Below are 16,138 nucleotides of genomic sequence, written 5' to 3' on the forward strand. Positions count from 1 at the left end.
GGGAAACTGTGATCCACTGCTGTTAAAAGGTGTATGGTAAGTAATACTTTTATTTAGTAAGAATGCACTAAATTGATCAAAAGTGACAGTAAAGACAATGTTAAAAAAAAAAAAATTCAAATAAATGCTGATGTTTTGAATTTCTATTCATCAAAGAATCATGGAAAAAAAGATATAAAGATTTCCACAAAACAAAACAAAGCAGCACAAGTGTTTTCAACACTGATAATAATCATACATGTTTCTTGAGCAGCAAATCAGCATTTTTTTACTGTATTTTTTGTATCAAATAAATGCAGCCTGGTGAGCAAAACCATACCCAAGCTTACCATCCCCAAACTTTTCAACAGTAGTGTATTTTGTAAAACTCTCACTCCATTTTAAAGTCAAACTGACGGTCGCTAATGAAACACGTTCAGTTGTGCTCCCTCATTTGTTTTCTGGTATTCTTGTCTTCAGTAATGAGAAGCACCTGTTATCTGGCCTCTGTCTTCAGTGCCCATTACGGTGGTCCGCTTCAGCTCTCCCACCCACTGAGAAAACACCACACACCCATTCATTAGCTCATCCTTCCCAGCACACCTGATTGGAGGACAATGAGACACGACAAATAAACAGCCTACGTGACCTTCCGGTATATGAAGCAACGGTCTAATGAAAGCACAGCGAGTGCCTCAATTAGCCTGTAGATTGTTTGTTCATGCGACCAAACTTGTTGTTGATGCATAAATAAATCATTCCTGTTCTAAAGTAATCAACCTCTGATAAAGGCATATGAGATAAAAGCTGCCAGTAAAAAATGAAAATATTTGATGCATCTGAATACACGATTCCTGTCAAAACAAAAGTTTTAGCATACACTGCAACTTTCCAATTTTCATTTATCTCACAGGTCCTTCTGAAGGACATTGACTCATTCCTTCGCCACTTTATTTTCTTTTTTTCCATCAGCTTCTTTCTCTATTTTAAAGAGGGTTTGTTGTTCAGACCACAATTCACATCTCAGACAGACCTGATTAGCTTTTACAAGACGAGTCTAAATAATTAAGAACAGAATGAGTCTGGTTCTTCTGCGCTCTGATCTTACACTCTGTGACTTTTGGTTGATGATCTGTTGGGAGTAAGACTATGTAATTTACATCAAATATATGTTTAATCAGCTTTACTGAATCACACTGATTAAAGAGTTCATATATATGGAAGCCTGTATTCCAGAAAATTAAAAAAGGGGAAAATCACAGCTTTATATTTTATGATTGTGACTTTATTTCTCAAAAATGCAAATTTCCATCTTGCAGTATAACATATTTCACTGTGTTGTTATACAGTGGGGCAAAAAAGTATTTAGTCAGCCACCAATTGTGCAAGTTCTCCCACTTAAAAAGATGAGAGAGGCCTGTAATTTTCATCATAGGTATACCTCAACTATGAGAGACAAAATGAGAAAAAAAAAAAAAAAATTCAAATAAATGCTGATGTTTTGAATTTCTATTCATCAAAGAATCATGGAAAAAAAGATATAAAGATTTCCACAAAACAAAACAAAGCAGCACAAGTGTTTTCAACACTGATAATAATCATACATGTTTCTTGAGCAGCAAATCAGCATTTTTTTACTGTATTTTTTGTATCAAATAAATGCAGCCTGGTGAGCAAAACCATACCCAAGCTTACCATCCCCAAACTTTTCAACAGTAGTGTATTTTGTAAAACTCTCACTCCATTTTAAAGTCAAACTGACGGTCGCTAATGAAACACGTTCAGTTGTGCTCCCTCATTTGTTTTCTGGTATTCTTGTCTTCAGTAATGAGAAGCACCTGTTATCTGGCCTCTGTCTTCAGTGCCCATTACGGTGGTCCGCTTCAGCTCTCCCACCCACTGAGAAAACACCACACACCCATTCATTAGCTCATCCTTCCCAGCACACCTGATTGGAGGACAATGAGACACGACAAATAAACAGCCTACGTGACCTTCCGGTATATGAAGCAACGGTCTAATGAAAGCACAGCGAGTGCCTCAATTAGCCTGTAGATTGTTTGTTCATGCGACCAAACTTGTTGTTGATGCATAAATAAATCATTCCTGTTCTAAAGTAATCAACCTCTGATAAAGGCATATGAGATAAAAGCTGCCAGTAAAAAATGAAAATATTTGATGCATCTGAATACACGATTCCTGTCAAAACAAAAGTTTTAGCATACACTGCAACTTTCCAATTTTCATTTATCTCACAGGTCCTTCTGAAGGACATTGACTCATTCCTTCGCCACTTTATTTTCTTTTTCCATCAGCTTCTTTCTCTATTTTAAAGAGGGTTTGTTGTTCAGACCACAATTCACATCTCAGACAGACCTGATTAGCTTTTACAAGACGAGTCTAAATAATTAAGAACAGAATGAGTCTGGTTCTTCTGCGCTCTGATCTTACACTCTGTGACTTTTGGTTGATGATCTGTTGGGAGTAAGACTATGTAATTTACATCAAATATATGTTTAATCAGCTTTACTGAATCACACTGATTAAAGAGTTCATATATATGGAAGCCTGTATTCCAGAAAATTAAAAAAGGGGAAAATCACAGCTTTATATTTTATGATTGTGACTTTATTTCTCAAAAATGCAAATTTCATCTTGCAGTATAACATATTTCACTGTGTTGTTATACAGTGGGGCAAAAAAGTATTTAGTCAGCCACCAATTGTGCAAGTTCTCCCACTTAAAAAGATGAGAGAGGCCTGTAATTTTCATCATAGGTATACCTCAACTATGAGAGACAAAATGAGAAAAAAAAATCCAGAAAATCACATTGTAGGATTTTTAAAGAATTTATTTGCAAATTATGGTGGAAAATAAGTATTTGGTCAATAACAAAATTTCATCTCAATACTTTGTTATATACCCTTTGTTGGCAATGACAGAGGTCAAACGTTTTCTGTAAGTCTTCACAAGGTTTTCACACACTGTTGCTGGTATTTTGGCCCATTCCTCCATGCAGATCTCCTCTAGAGCAGTAATGTTTTGGGGCTGTCGCTGGGCAACACGGACTTTCAACTCCTCCAAAGATTTTCAAAGGTTGAGATCTGGAGACTGGCTAGGCCACTCCAGGACCTTGAAATGCTTCTTACGAAGCCACTCCTTCGTTGCCAGGCGGTGTGTTTGGGATCATTGTCATGCTGAAAGACCCAGCCACGTTTCATCTTCAATGCCCTTGCTGATGGAAGGAGGTTTTCACTCAAAATCTCACGATACATGGCCCCATTCATTCTTTCGTTTACACGGATCAGTCGTCCTGGGGCCTGTACCATGAAGCCGGATTAGCTGTCTAGCCAGGTAAGTTTCAGTTTAGTTTGCACCAATCCTGGGTTTTAGGTACCATGAAAGTGGCTTGGCTTTTAGCTGCGTTCATTACCATAGTAACTTACACTGCACAGCTAACCTGCTCCGGGGCAGGTTATGTTCTGAGTTAGAGATCGCAAACTGAAATTGGACCAATCGGATGTGAGCAAAGTGACACACGTCTGACACAAACAAAAGTCACTCCCCCAGTTTCTCTTCCTACAAATTAAAGGTCACTATGAAGTACCTTAAAAAAACAACAACAACAACAACAAAATTGTCTGGCTTTATATGATAATTACAATTTACATATGATTTATATAATTTTAATATGATTTATATTATTATTACTCCATTACACAAGCACTTTTAGTTTAACAATTATTATAAAGCATTTATTTTAAATGAATATTAATATATACAGATCATATGTAATATAAATAAGTGGTAGAATCAATAGATAACACTTTAAAAATGGCTACATGCGACCTTACATGTTTGAGTCTCTATCGTTATATATTATCAACTATATAAACTAACTTTACAAGTTTCACTTGTGACTCCACTGATAGAGCAAGATAATGTCCTTTATTTGTCCTCTTTCATGGACAAGTAATACAGTGGAAATGCGTTTAAATTCCTCATATTCTTTAATCTCTTAACCTTTAACAAAAGAGTTTTGTATCTCGCTGACTCTCTCGCGAGAAGTGAATCACACTTGATCTGTGTTGTGATTGGCTGTTCGCCACTGATGTCACACATTCATGTGCACGTGCTCCATTAACTCAGGATCAAGCCTGAGTTGACAGAGAAAGTTGATGATCATCTTCATGGTACCAACAAAGCCAGATTGGAGTGGTTTGCATTTGTCAAGTCAAAACTTATCCTATAACTCTGAATTTGTTCATCTGCCATCATGGTACAGGCCCCTGGTCCCTTTGCAGAAAAACAGCCCCAAAGCATGATGTTTCCACCCCCATGCTTCACAGTAGGTATGGTGTTCTTTGGATGCAACTCAGCATTCTTTCTCCTCCAAACACGACAAGTTGAGTTTTTACCAAAAAGTTATATTTTGGTTTCATCTGACCATATGATCATCCAAATGCTCTCAAGCAAACTTCAGACGGGCCGGACATGTACTGGCTTAAGCAGGGGGACACGTCTGGCACTGCAGGATTTGAGTCCCTGGCGGCGCAGTGTGTTACTGATGGTAGCCTTTGTTACTTTGGTCCCAGCTCTCTGCAGGTCATTCACTAGGTCCCCCGTGTGGTTCTGTGTTCTTGTGATCATTTTGACCCCACGGGGTGAGATCTTGCGTGGAGCCCCAGATCGAGGGAGATTATCAGTGGTCTTGTATGTCTTCCATTTTCTAATAATTGCTCCCACAGTTGATTTCTTCACACCAAGCTGCTTACCTATTGCAGATTCAGTCTTCCCAGCCTGGTGCAGGTCTACAATTTTGTTTCTGGTGTCCTTTGACAGCTCTTTGGTCTTGGCCATGGTGGAGTTTGGAGTTGGACTGTTTGAGGTTGTGGACAGGTGTCTTTTATACTGATAACGAGTTCAAACAGATGCCATTAATACAGGTAACGAGTGGAGGACAGAGGAGCCTCTTAAAGAAGTTACAGGTCTGTGAGAGCCAGAAATCTTGCTTGTTTGTAGGTGACCAAATACTTATTTTACCGAGGAATTTACCAATTAATTCTTTAAAAATCCTACAATGTGATTTTCTGGATTTTTTTTTCTCATTTTGTCTCTCATAGTTGAGGTATACCTATGATGAAAATTACAGGCCTCTCTCATCTTTTTAAGTGGGAGAACTTGCACAATTGGTGGCTGACTAAATACTTTTTTGCCCCACTGTATGCATACATACAGGTGCTGGTCATATAATTAGAATATCATCAAAAAGTTGATTTATTTCACTAATTCCATTCAAAAAGTGAAACTTGTATATTATATTCATTCATTACACACAGACTGATATATTTCAAATGTTTATTTCTTTTAATTTTGATGATTAGAGCTTACAGCTCATGAAAGTCAAAAATCAGTATCTCAAAATATTAGAATATTTACATTTGAGTTTGAATAAATGACCATCCCTACAGTATAAATTCTGGGTATCTCTTGTTCTTTGAAACCACAATAATGGAGAAGACTGCTGACTTGGCAATGATCCAGAAGACGAACATTGACACCCTCCACAAAGAGGGTAAGTCACAGAAGGTCATTACTGAAAGGGGTGGCTGTTTACAGAGTGCTGTATCAAAGCATATTAAATGCAAAGTTGACTGGAAGGAAGAATTTGGGTAGGAAAAGGTGCACAAGCAACAGGGATGACCGCAAGCTTGAGAATACAGTCAAGCAAAGCCGATTCAAATACTGGAGAGCTTCACAAGGAGAGAACTGAAGCTGGAGTCAGTGCATCAAGAGTCACCACGCTCAGGCGTCTTCAGGAAAAGGGCTACCAAGCCACTTCTGAACCAGAGACAACGTCAGAAGCATCTTAACTGGGCTGTGGAGAAAAGAACTGGACTGCTGCTCAGTGGTCCAAAGTCCTCTTTTCAGATGAAAGTAAATTTTACATTTCATTTGGAAATCAAGGTCCCAGAGTCTGAAGGAAGAGTGGAGAGGCACAGAATCCATGTTGCTTGAAGTCCAGTGTGAAGTTTCCACAGTCAGTGATGATTTGGGCTGCCATGTCATCTGCTGGTGTTGGTCCACTGTGTTTTCTGATGTCCACAGTCAATGCAGCCATCTACCAGGAAATTTTAGAGCACTTCATGCTTCCTTCTGTTGACAAGCTTTATGGAGATGCCAAATATTTTGAGATACTGATTTTTGACTTTCATGAGCTTTAAGCTCTAATCATCAAAATTAAAAGAAATAAACATTTGAAATATATCAGTCTGTGTGTAATGAATGAATATAATATACAAGTTTCACTTTTTGAATGGAATTAGTGAAATAAATCAACTTTTTGATGATATTCTAATTATATGACCAGCACCTGTACATTCCACAAAAAATATTAAGCAGCAATTAATTAATTTATTGTATTTAATTAGATTTCTTCCTTCTTCTGCACGTTTGATAATCCTCTCTTGCATGTGATTGCTGTGTCTGGTGCTCTGAATATTTAATATGTGTAATCCATGTCCTTGTTGTCTACATTTTTGTTTATCAATTTCTAACTATACAGTTTGTCCATATTTGACCATCGCTTACATCTGATTCTGTATTTGTGGATGGGATTACAGAAATAAACACTTCGCTGCACGCTGTTTGTTTATTGCATTACATTTAGACACTCTCATACGTGCAAACACGAGTGGATGCAGACATAAACACGTAGCTGAGTGTAAACATATACATCAACAACCCCCTGTGACATGTAATGGCATGAGTGGGTTTGTGAGTAATACCTGCTGCTGTTCTCCAGCGGCTGGATTATGCACAAGGTGGAAAAATCTGTGTGGGTCCAACTGGAGACCCGTCACCGGAATGATAGATCAGCTCTGGAGCAACAAAGCACAGGGAAAATGTATTCATAAACACACAGAGGAACTACACATGCATTTGGACGGCAACAAAAGCCATTTCATCTTACCAGTATGCAATACATGCACATTTCAGTTGACAAATGCCTAGTTTTTATTCTAGACACGCTGCTGCTGCTCCAGCCATTTCCGTCCAGCCGTCTGTCAGAAATAAACATTTGTTTTCAAACACATGCATTAATTGATTACAGTGCTATGCATCATATTTGCAGAATGAAATCCAATACTTGTTTTTTACTAATTTTGGGGTGGTGAATCCAAAAATAATGCATGTTTTGCTCTAGCACTTCACATTTTATCATAAAATATGATGCATTTCATGGCATTTTGGCTTTTAACAACCATTTGTAAGGTGAAAAGGTTACATTATCCCTTAATCACTGAAAAAAAAGAAAGAAAAGACATGACACCTGTCTTCCTCTCAGTCAGGTTACAACTATCTGTTCAAAACAATTTGAATACTTTATTTTATGTCTAATCCGGATTTCAAGGTTAAAATTATGACCAGTGACCGAGAAAAAAAAAATAAAAAATGCAAACATAACCATTTTCTTCTAAATTTGTGGGTTTTGTTACATCCAAATTTTATGAAAACATTTATTTTTCTTCTTTTGTAGTTATTTGACATCAAATGGAGTATTTGAACATATTTTTGACTCCTTTGCAGATTGTAAGTTAAATGATACATTTTGAATACATATTTTTAACATTTGACTGCTTTTGTTATTTTGATGTGTGCATTAAAGCTGATATAAAATCGTCATTCTTAATTTGTGGGGGGAAAACATGTTTGTATTGAAATTTTTAATCTTAGCATCATCAAATTAGGTAATATTAGGCCTTTTTGGCAAATCAGCAGATTTTTTATTTTTACCAAGATGCAGAGCTGTGTTATTGATCTTTTCGGGGTATTTTGTATTGTTGGATTTGACTGCAATTTGACCCTTTGCAGGGAGTTTGATTGACAGGCGATCTGACCAATCATAATGCCAAATCTGCCATTTTTGTCTGACAAACAATCCAGACAGGAGAGTAGATTAACTTCGATTGATCTTTCCACGGTTGAATCAATTCTGATGTTCAGTGACGTTTATTTTGTGCTGTAACTAGTAAAGAGGAACATTTGTACTTTTCACTGCGTGATGTGTGGTATGAGAGCGGCATTGCTTGTCGGACGTAGAGCAACAGCTAAAGAAGGGGGCGGGTCTTAGCGAAGGATCAAAGTGAGTTTGAGTGAGAGGCATTTATTAATGTCTTATCTAAATTTAATTTTGTTACTTTGATCTTTCTTGTTACACATGACTGTATTGGAGTCCAAAATGTTAGAGTCCATGTCAAGTTCAAGTCCTCTACAGTGCAATTCATAATTGCAGTCCGAGTCCAAAACTCCAACTCTAGCATTTATATATAGCAGGTATAAGGCAGGACAAAAATACGGAGTAAAAATATTCTATGTGGTGTGGCGTTGTATGAGTGCTAAAACCCCAGCAGCTATTTCCCACAATGCATTGAGAGTGAAAAGTGAGAGTGCGGTAAAAAAGACAACAGTGTGCTTTAAAAATGTAATAGTGTGTATCTGTCACAACGGGCACTTTCATACGCTGCCTCTGCAAGCCCGTCTCTGATAGGAATCAATGAAGCGGGTCACGGGCCGCATCTCTTGTGTCTGCTCTGAGAAAACAGACCCAGTGAAGGGTGAGAACTATAAAAGGCATTATTTTCAGAGAGCACGAACTAGCTGTCCTGGGAGAACGATGACCAAGTTAATTCTCACTTTCACCGGTTATGAAGGCATCAGGATGGGAGACAAAGAAAGATCTGGTCATTTCGAACCTCCGGATCTGTCATTATTATGATTGTCGTGTCTTTCTGGTACTTTTAAATTATCTTAAGTGCTTCGGAGAACATCAGTAGGGTTCCAAAAGTAAAAATGCCATAGAGAGATTGATTTGTAATGATAATGTACGAACCTTTCCAGATAGATTCGAAGACTTCTAAAGTTGTTAAAAAATGGCAATGTTCTGAAACCATACAATTTTAGACTTGAACTTCATTTACAAAAAATAAAATAAAAAATACAGTAATTGTTGAAATTCACAGTGAAGCGAGATCCACGACAGGGTTTTTATGTGTAAAAACCATCATTCACAATGCTTTATTGTAGGGTCTAAAAATAATAATGAATAATAATAATATGGTTGAGCCTTTATATTATTTTCTCCTTTTTGTCCGATGTGACCATTATTCTATTCTACTTTATTTTCTCTCATAATGCAAGATACTGCAAAATGCAGTTTAAAGGGTTTTTTTTTTTTTTTCAGTTAACTTGCATTAGCAGGAATGGAAACCCTGGATTCCTGTTTGGACCCTGGATTCATGGGATATGTATTTTGAGTAGTAATTAATCCATTCATAATGCTCATGTAAACAGTATTCTGCCATTTTCTTTTCAATTTTTAAATGTTATTATGTTATAATGTTGGTTGCTTTCATGAGCAGTTTAATTATAATCATACTTTGTTTTTGTTTTTAAATGTCTTTGGAGAAGATTAATCGAAAATTGTTCACATGACAGCTGGGAAACAATGCCAATTGCAAATAATAAAATACACACACACATACAGTGTGTTAGAATTGTTAGAATAGCAAAACAAACATGCTAATCAACTTTCAAAACAAAAAAAACACAAAACAACTTTTCAATAAACAAACAAACAGACAAAAATGTTTCCAATATCTTTTGTTGTGGCTGTGTGTATTTTTGTCACACATTCATCTGTCACTAAGCAAAACAACTAACCAAAATCTACTGTAGGTAAATTTGATAATATACCAACAAATTTACCTACAGTAGATGTAATAATATAACAATAAGAAGAAGAACGTGAAGCAACCATAGAAATAAATGTATAAATAAATATAGAAATAAATTCATTTAAAATAATAAAAAATTTAAAATAAACAAATACACATCAAAATAAAACATGAAAAATAAATTAAATATAAAAATAAATATAAAATATCTGCTTAAAAGTTATGAAAATATAAAAACGATATTCTATCTGTTTATTTGTATGTCTGTGTGACAATTGTTTCTTAAATGTTTCTTAAAATATAGATTTTTTTTTTTAAATCCCAGTGGGAGCTTCAAGTAAATATTTTACATCTAATGGGCTCAGATGACAAAAATATTTGGTTTGAATAATATAATAAATAGGCAAAATAATAACACATTTCAAAATGTTGATTTTAAAGACATTTTATATTGAATACAGCCACTGCAAATATAGCCCAACTGAATTCAAGGCCCATCTAGTACTGACTCTGTTCAGCTCGCCTGATGTCTCTGTCTCTGTGTGTCCGGCGGGAGCACTTATGTCAGCGCTAATGGTTTCCTGTCTGCACTCAGTGACCAGTGGCGGATTCTCTCTCTCTGTAGGGGAAATCCCTCTGCTTTCCATGCCATTTGCACACTGCTGCTTCATGCAGTCTTCAACGCTTTCATCTTCTCTTCCTCCAGAACCCTCACGAACCCTGTCAAGCCATTAGCAGCTAATTAGAAAAGTTAAAACGGCAATTGGATTCTCGTCATTTAGCGGATACTTTACCAGTGACCAAAGCAACACTTTCCCAGCGTCCAGCTCCAGAGCGCAGCGGTGAGGGACGAGGAATCCAGCCTGTGAATCTCTCAAAACAGTTTCTATGAAAAAGAATTGAACATTTTCGCAAATTTACAACCAAAACTGTAATGAAATATAAGGTGTATGGTAGCATGGGGGGACTGCAGGGTTTTGACTTTGATTGGCTGGATTTCAGGAGGATAGTGATAGTGCTGTAATCAGTCTCAGGTCATCAGACGCCCCCATAGCAAGAGCATTCCTGATGAAGATCTCCTCCTCTTCATCTGTGTGACCCTGTCAATACTCCTGCCACATCAAAGACAGAGACAAGGCTTTGAGCCGCCAGTGCCTGGAAACAACTAAAAACCTGCACATACACACACACACACATTGGCGAAGAAATGACTACAAAGAAATGCCATATGTCACCTCAAAATCGAAAAAAGACAAAGGAGAAATATACTTTGCACAGAGAAAATTAAACATTGTTTTATTTTCATGTCAATAAGTACAAATTCCTATAATTCTAAGGTGAAAATAATATAACAATTTTTATTATTAATTATTATTAATTATGATAATGATCTGTCTGAATACTCGATTCTGATTGGCTGGCAGGTGTTGATTAAATTCGTTTAACTGCACAGGTAGTTCTAGGTCAGTTTAATCACGTTCTATATTAATGCGCTTCCTATAAAAATCGGTAACCATAGTAACATACAGTTACAGTTGAAGAGTAATACAGATGAAAATAACCGTCATTTTTATTGTTCCGGTCAAATATTGCTGCGCAAATATTATTAACATCTTTAATATGTGAATGCTGGGAAATGACCATGGCATAAACGGGATAATCAACGGCTAGCTGTGCATTAAACGATTTGAATGCACCGCGGAGGCAACCACATGGTTCTCCACCTCCACGCCGTGCATTTAAATCGCTTAATGCACAACTAGCCGTTGATTATCCCTTACAAATAATATAGAAATAAGAATAATATAAATTAAATGTTATGGTGTCATGTGGTTATAGTTAACCACAACAAAACTTTCTTTCTTTTTTCAGTAATGAAAAAAAAAAAAATATATATATATATATATATATATATATATATATATATATATATAAAATATTACATGGAAAAAATAAAACAAAATTAGAAACTAAAACTATAAAAAACATTTTTGTTAATTGAAAAAATCTAAAATAAAATTAAATAGATAATAAAAAATAAACTAAAAAGCATAAAAATTAGAAATTTTGAAATCAGAAACTGAAATAAAACAGTTTTACTAAAAAAAAAAATACTAAAACTAAAAATTAAGCTAAATAGAAATATAAAACAAACTAATAAAAGTGGCAAAAGCATATAAATTCACTAAATTTTGAAAATACAAGCTAACTCAGCATATTAATAAATACTATAACAGTAGTAAAAATAATATTAAAACTAAAATCTATAGTTGTTAAATAAATATATTATAGGATCCAAACACCTGAGACCACATTGAAATACATTATTATTATTCAAAATCCAGTTAAGACTTGAAAATATATAGACATCTTTAAGATTTAAAAAACAAAACATTAGAAACATTATGACGTTTCTCCTCTTAATCATATACTTATTGACACTGATCACATGACTCTTTGTACAGACACTCAGATTGTTTAGCTTCCATTACAGCACAAAATTATCTTTGGATCATCTCAAATCAAGCTGGAGAATATGATTATCAGGATCTGTTTGTGTCAAAATTCATCCTAATTTATCAGTTCAGCTTAAAACTGTTGTTCATTATGCAAACTGTTATTTCTCATTTGATTTTGGAGTGAAATAACCAGAACATTTCATTACAGTTTTCATGAGATGCACCCACACACGCATGCTCTCGCTGCCCTGATATGAATGAAACATGAGTCAAAGTGTGACAGATATGAATGTTCTTGTTTGTGAGAAATTTTACAGAAAGTGAGAGAGAACATATAAGAGTAAAGATGCATTTTTGTGTGAGCTCAGCTCTGGGCCAGTCTGAAAGTGTGTTGATGGAAGAGACATTTTATACTCCTGTACACACACACACACACACACACAGAGCGTGTTCAGTAGGCCTTATAATCCCGTTACAGCTCCATACAGCACACTAGGCTCCAAAAGCAAAGCAGCAGTCAGCCTCCAGCAGAGATTTGTCTGTCTAATCGCGCACAAACACGTACACAAAGCACACAAATACACATAAACACAACCGGGGCTCACAGATAACACCGTTTTGCAGGCAACTCTTGAGCCACAGCGGAAATACAAAACGCTTTCCCAAAATATGCCAAAGCCTTTAGACATGCTAATATTCCATTACACGCATAATGTTGTCAGGAAAGGTAAAGCAACACTGCTGGAGGAGAGATGTGTACCATACACCATCATTACAGCAACAAACACACACATATATATAATAACGCTTACATTATTGCTCAAAGCAAGCCGTCATGGTTAAAGGTTTACAACTAATGCTTTAACAAACGCTTGTAGCAATCTTGAATTTCAAGAACGTGGCTGACGGCAAGGAGTTTGGTGAATCTGGCGCTTGGCTTCCTACCTAAACAACATTTTAGAGTATTTTTAGTGTAGATTACCATCTAAAATAGCATATTTTGAAGTCTAGGGCAGCATCACATTCATTCTTTACAAATATAAGGCAATATCTATCTATCTATCTATCTATCTATCTATCTATCTATCTATCTATCTATCTATATATATATATATATATATATATATATATATATATATATATATAATTAGCATATTAGGATGATTTCTGAAGGATCATGTGACACTGAAGACTGGAGTAATGATGCTGAAAATTTGAAAATTCAGCTTTGCATCAGGAATAAATATAAAATAATAAGTTATTAATAATAATAATAATAATAATAATAAGTTATAATAAATTAATTATATAATAAAATAAATGAAAAACGAATTACATTAATTTATAATGGTTGTATATATAAAAATTATGTAAATAAATATTTACATTTCTTTTATATATAACAGCAAACAGTTATTATAAATTGTAATAACATTTTACATTACAAATTTTACTGTAGGTTTTGGTCAAATAAATGCAACCTTGTTAAACATAAAAGACTTAAAAAAAAAAAAATCTTACCAGCCCCAAATTTTGAACGGTAGTGTACATTACTTGTATTGATAAAATATTGGATACCAAAAACTGCTCACTGCAATTAAAAATGAACCATTTTTCCATTAAACATTGTTCATGTTTTTAATCTTGCTGTTTTCATTTTCAGCTGACACAGCTATAAAAATCCAACTTATCAAAATAATTTCTGGTTATAAAAGTCTCTTTAAAAAAAACATGCTCTCTGAAAAATATGCAAAGATTCCCATTCCAGGTTTTTTACTTTCCTTATTTCATTAAATTACTGAATCACTTAGGGTTGGGGTTAGAAAGCAAATGAAAACCATAACTCAGAGCAATCAGCAGTAATCTTGTAAGAGAAGTTCAGATCTGGCTAGATTTAGCTGGATTTACGCGAGCGAGTGAGTGTGTGTGTGTGTGTGTGTGTGTGTGTGTGTGTGTGTGTGTGCGTGTGCGTTTTTGTGACAAATGAGAATATACATTTGTATAATGACAAGGGTTTGACATAGGTATTACAAGGAGAAGGCGACTTTTCAGGACATTACCCCATGTCCCCACTTTTCAAAACGCTTATAAATCACACAGAATGGAGTGTATTGAAAATCTGAAATAGCACAAAGTTTCCTGTAAGGGGTAGGGTTAGGTGTAGTGTTGGTGCAGGACAATAGCACATACAGTTTCTACAGTATAAAAACCATTACGCCTATGGGATGTGCTCACTTTTCACAAAAACAAACGTGTGTGTGTGTGTGTGTGTGTGAGAGAGAACTGCACCTCTGCGGTGGGTCTTGCCAGTTGTATTTGTGTGTAAGTGTATAAGTGTGTCTGTTCACCTACGGGATGTGAATGAATGCTGAAATAAGCAAATTAATCAAGGTTGAACGCGTGTGCTGGGCTAGAGAGGCTGTTTTAATGAGTGTGCAGACTGAACACTAATGAGCTGACTCTAATAAGGGGATCTAATGAGCGAGTTGCCACGGCAGCAGGTACCCGGCGCGTGGTGTGTGCTGTTTTGTGGGACACGTGCCTCTCTGAACCAGACGGGCGGTCAGGAACATAAGTGTGTGCTAGAGAACAATTAATGTTGTAAGTAACACTTCATAAGGCCTTTCATTAATGATTCATTATTGTTATCAAACTTGTCATCAATTCTTAATAATGTTATGAGATATCTATTACATTACATTACATTACATACACACACACACATATTGTGTGTATATATATATATATATATATATATATATATATATACACATACATAAACACATGCATACATATATCATATTAAAATGATTTCTGAAGGATCCCGTGACACTGAAATCTGGAGTAATGATGCTGAAAATTCAGCTTTGCATCACAGGAATAAATTACATTTTTAAAAATAGAAAAATAAAAAAACAATTATTTGAAAATGTAATAATATGTGACCCTGGACCACAAAACCAGTCTTAAGTGTCAATTTGAGAAACTGAGATTTAAACATCATAAGCTTTCCATTGATGTATGGTTTGTTAGCATCGGACAATATTTGGCCGAGATACAACTATTTGAAAATCTGGAATCTGAGGGTGCAAAAAAATCTAAATATTGAGAAAATCGCCTTTAAAGTTGTTCAAATGAAGTTCTTAGCAATGCATATTACTAATCAAAAATGAAGGTTTTATACATTCATGGTAAGAAATTTACAAAATATCTTCATGGAACATGATCTTTACTTAATATCCTAATGATTTTTGGCATAAAAGAAAAATTTATAATTTTGACCCATACAATGTATTTTTGGCTATTGCTACAAATATACCCCAGCGACTTAAGATTGGTTTTGTGGTCCAGGGTCACATATTTCATAACATTACAGTTTTTACTGTATTTTTATTCCAAATATTTTATCAAATAAATTTATATAATAATCAAATAAATGTATAAATATAAAACATTAATTTGTATTATTGTTTACTTAAGCAGTGTTTAAAAATATATTATTATAAAGTGCTACCTTATGTTTCATAAAATTCGCAGTTGTAGAGAATGTCCTCAAATTTGAAATGAAGCACGAGCAGACTTGTGGCTTTAGCTTCATTGTGTTTCTAAAAATATTTACCACAGCAACATAACTTTTATACAATTAAAACAATATATTCTTAATATTTTTATTTTGTTTTTATGTTTGAGCTTATATATCTCTATATTCATAACAGTCAGAGTAATTCTGATACTTGAACAGTAAACTTTGAAGTGTCAGCCTTGTAAACATGCTGATTATGTATCTAGTCAGAAAGACTCATGAGCAGCAATCTTTTTATTTTGGGTATGTCATTTATGTCTCCATGCCAAAATTGGGGGTACTTGAGAAGGGGTTAAAATAGAATTTCGTTGCAGTTCATAAGATACGGTCATGAGTACATAAAAAAAAAAAAAAAAAAATCTTGTTCTCATTCAATAAGA

At 35.0% G+C, this 16,138-nt stretch overlaps 1 protein-coding gene across 11 annotated transcripts in view; it reads right to left on the reverse strand.

Annotated features, from left to right (window-relative positions):
- zbbx (zinc finger, B-box domain containing) overlaps positions 1-16,138 on the reverse strand; it is a 165,714-nt gene that overhangs the window by 94,014 nt on the left and 55,562 nt on the right. For 5 of the 11 annotated variants that reach the window (XR_009267037.1, XR_009267029.1, XR_009267030.1 and 2 more), the window contains 3 exons: positions 10,226-10,828; positions 6,953-7,043; positions 6,768-6,860 (listed from right to left, as the gene is read on the reverse strand). Coding sequence is in view for 2 of the 11 variants with exons in the window: in XM_058751858.1 (XP_058607841.1) it covers positions 10,803-10,828 (26 nt within the window). In the remaining 9 variants the exon portion in view is untranslated. Of the gene's footprint in view, positions 1-1,885; positions 1,928-6,767; positions 6,861-6,952; positions 7,044-10,214; positions 10,829-10,866; positions 10,890-16,138 lie in introns of those variants that run through there. The other 6 variants (XR_009267035.1, XR_009267034.1, XR_009267033.1 and 3 more) reach the window with 6 other exon arrangements.

Source organism: Onychostoma macrolepis, chromosome 18 (genome assembly GCF_012432095.1).
Source record: "Onychostoma macrolepis isolate SWU-2019 chromosome 18, ASM1243209v1, whole genome shotgun sequence".
NCBI classification, from domain to species: Eukaryota; Metazoa; Chordata; class Actinopteri; order Cypriniformes; family Cyprinidae; genus Onychostoma; species Onychostoma macrolepis.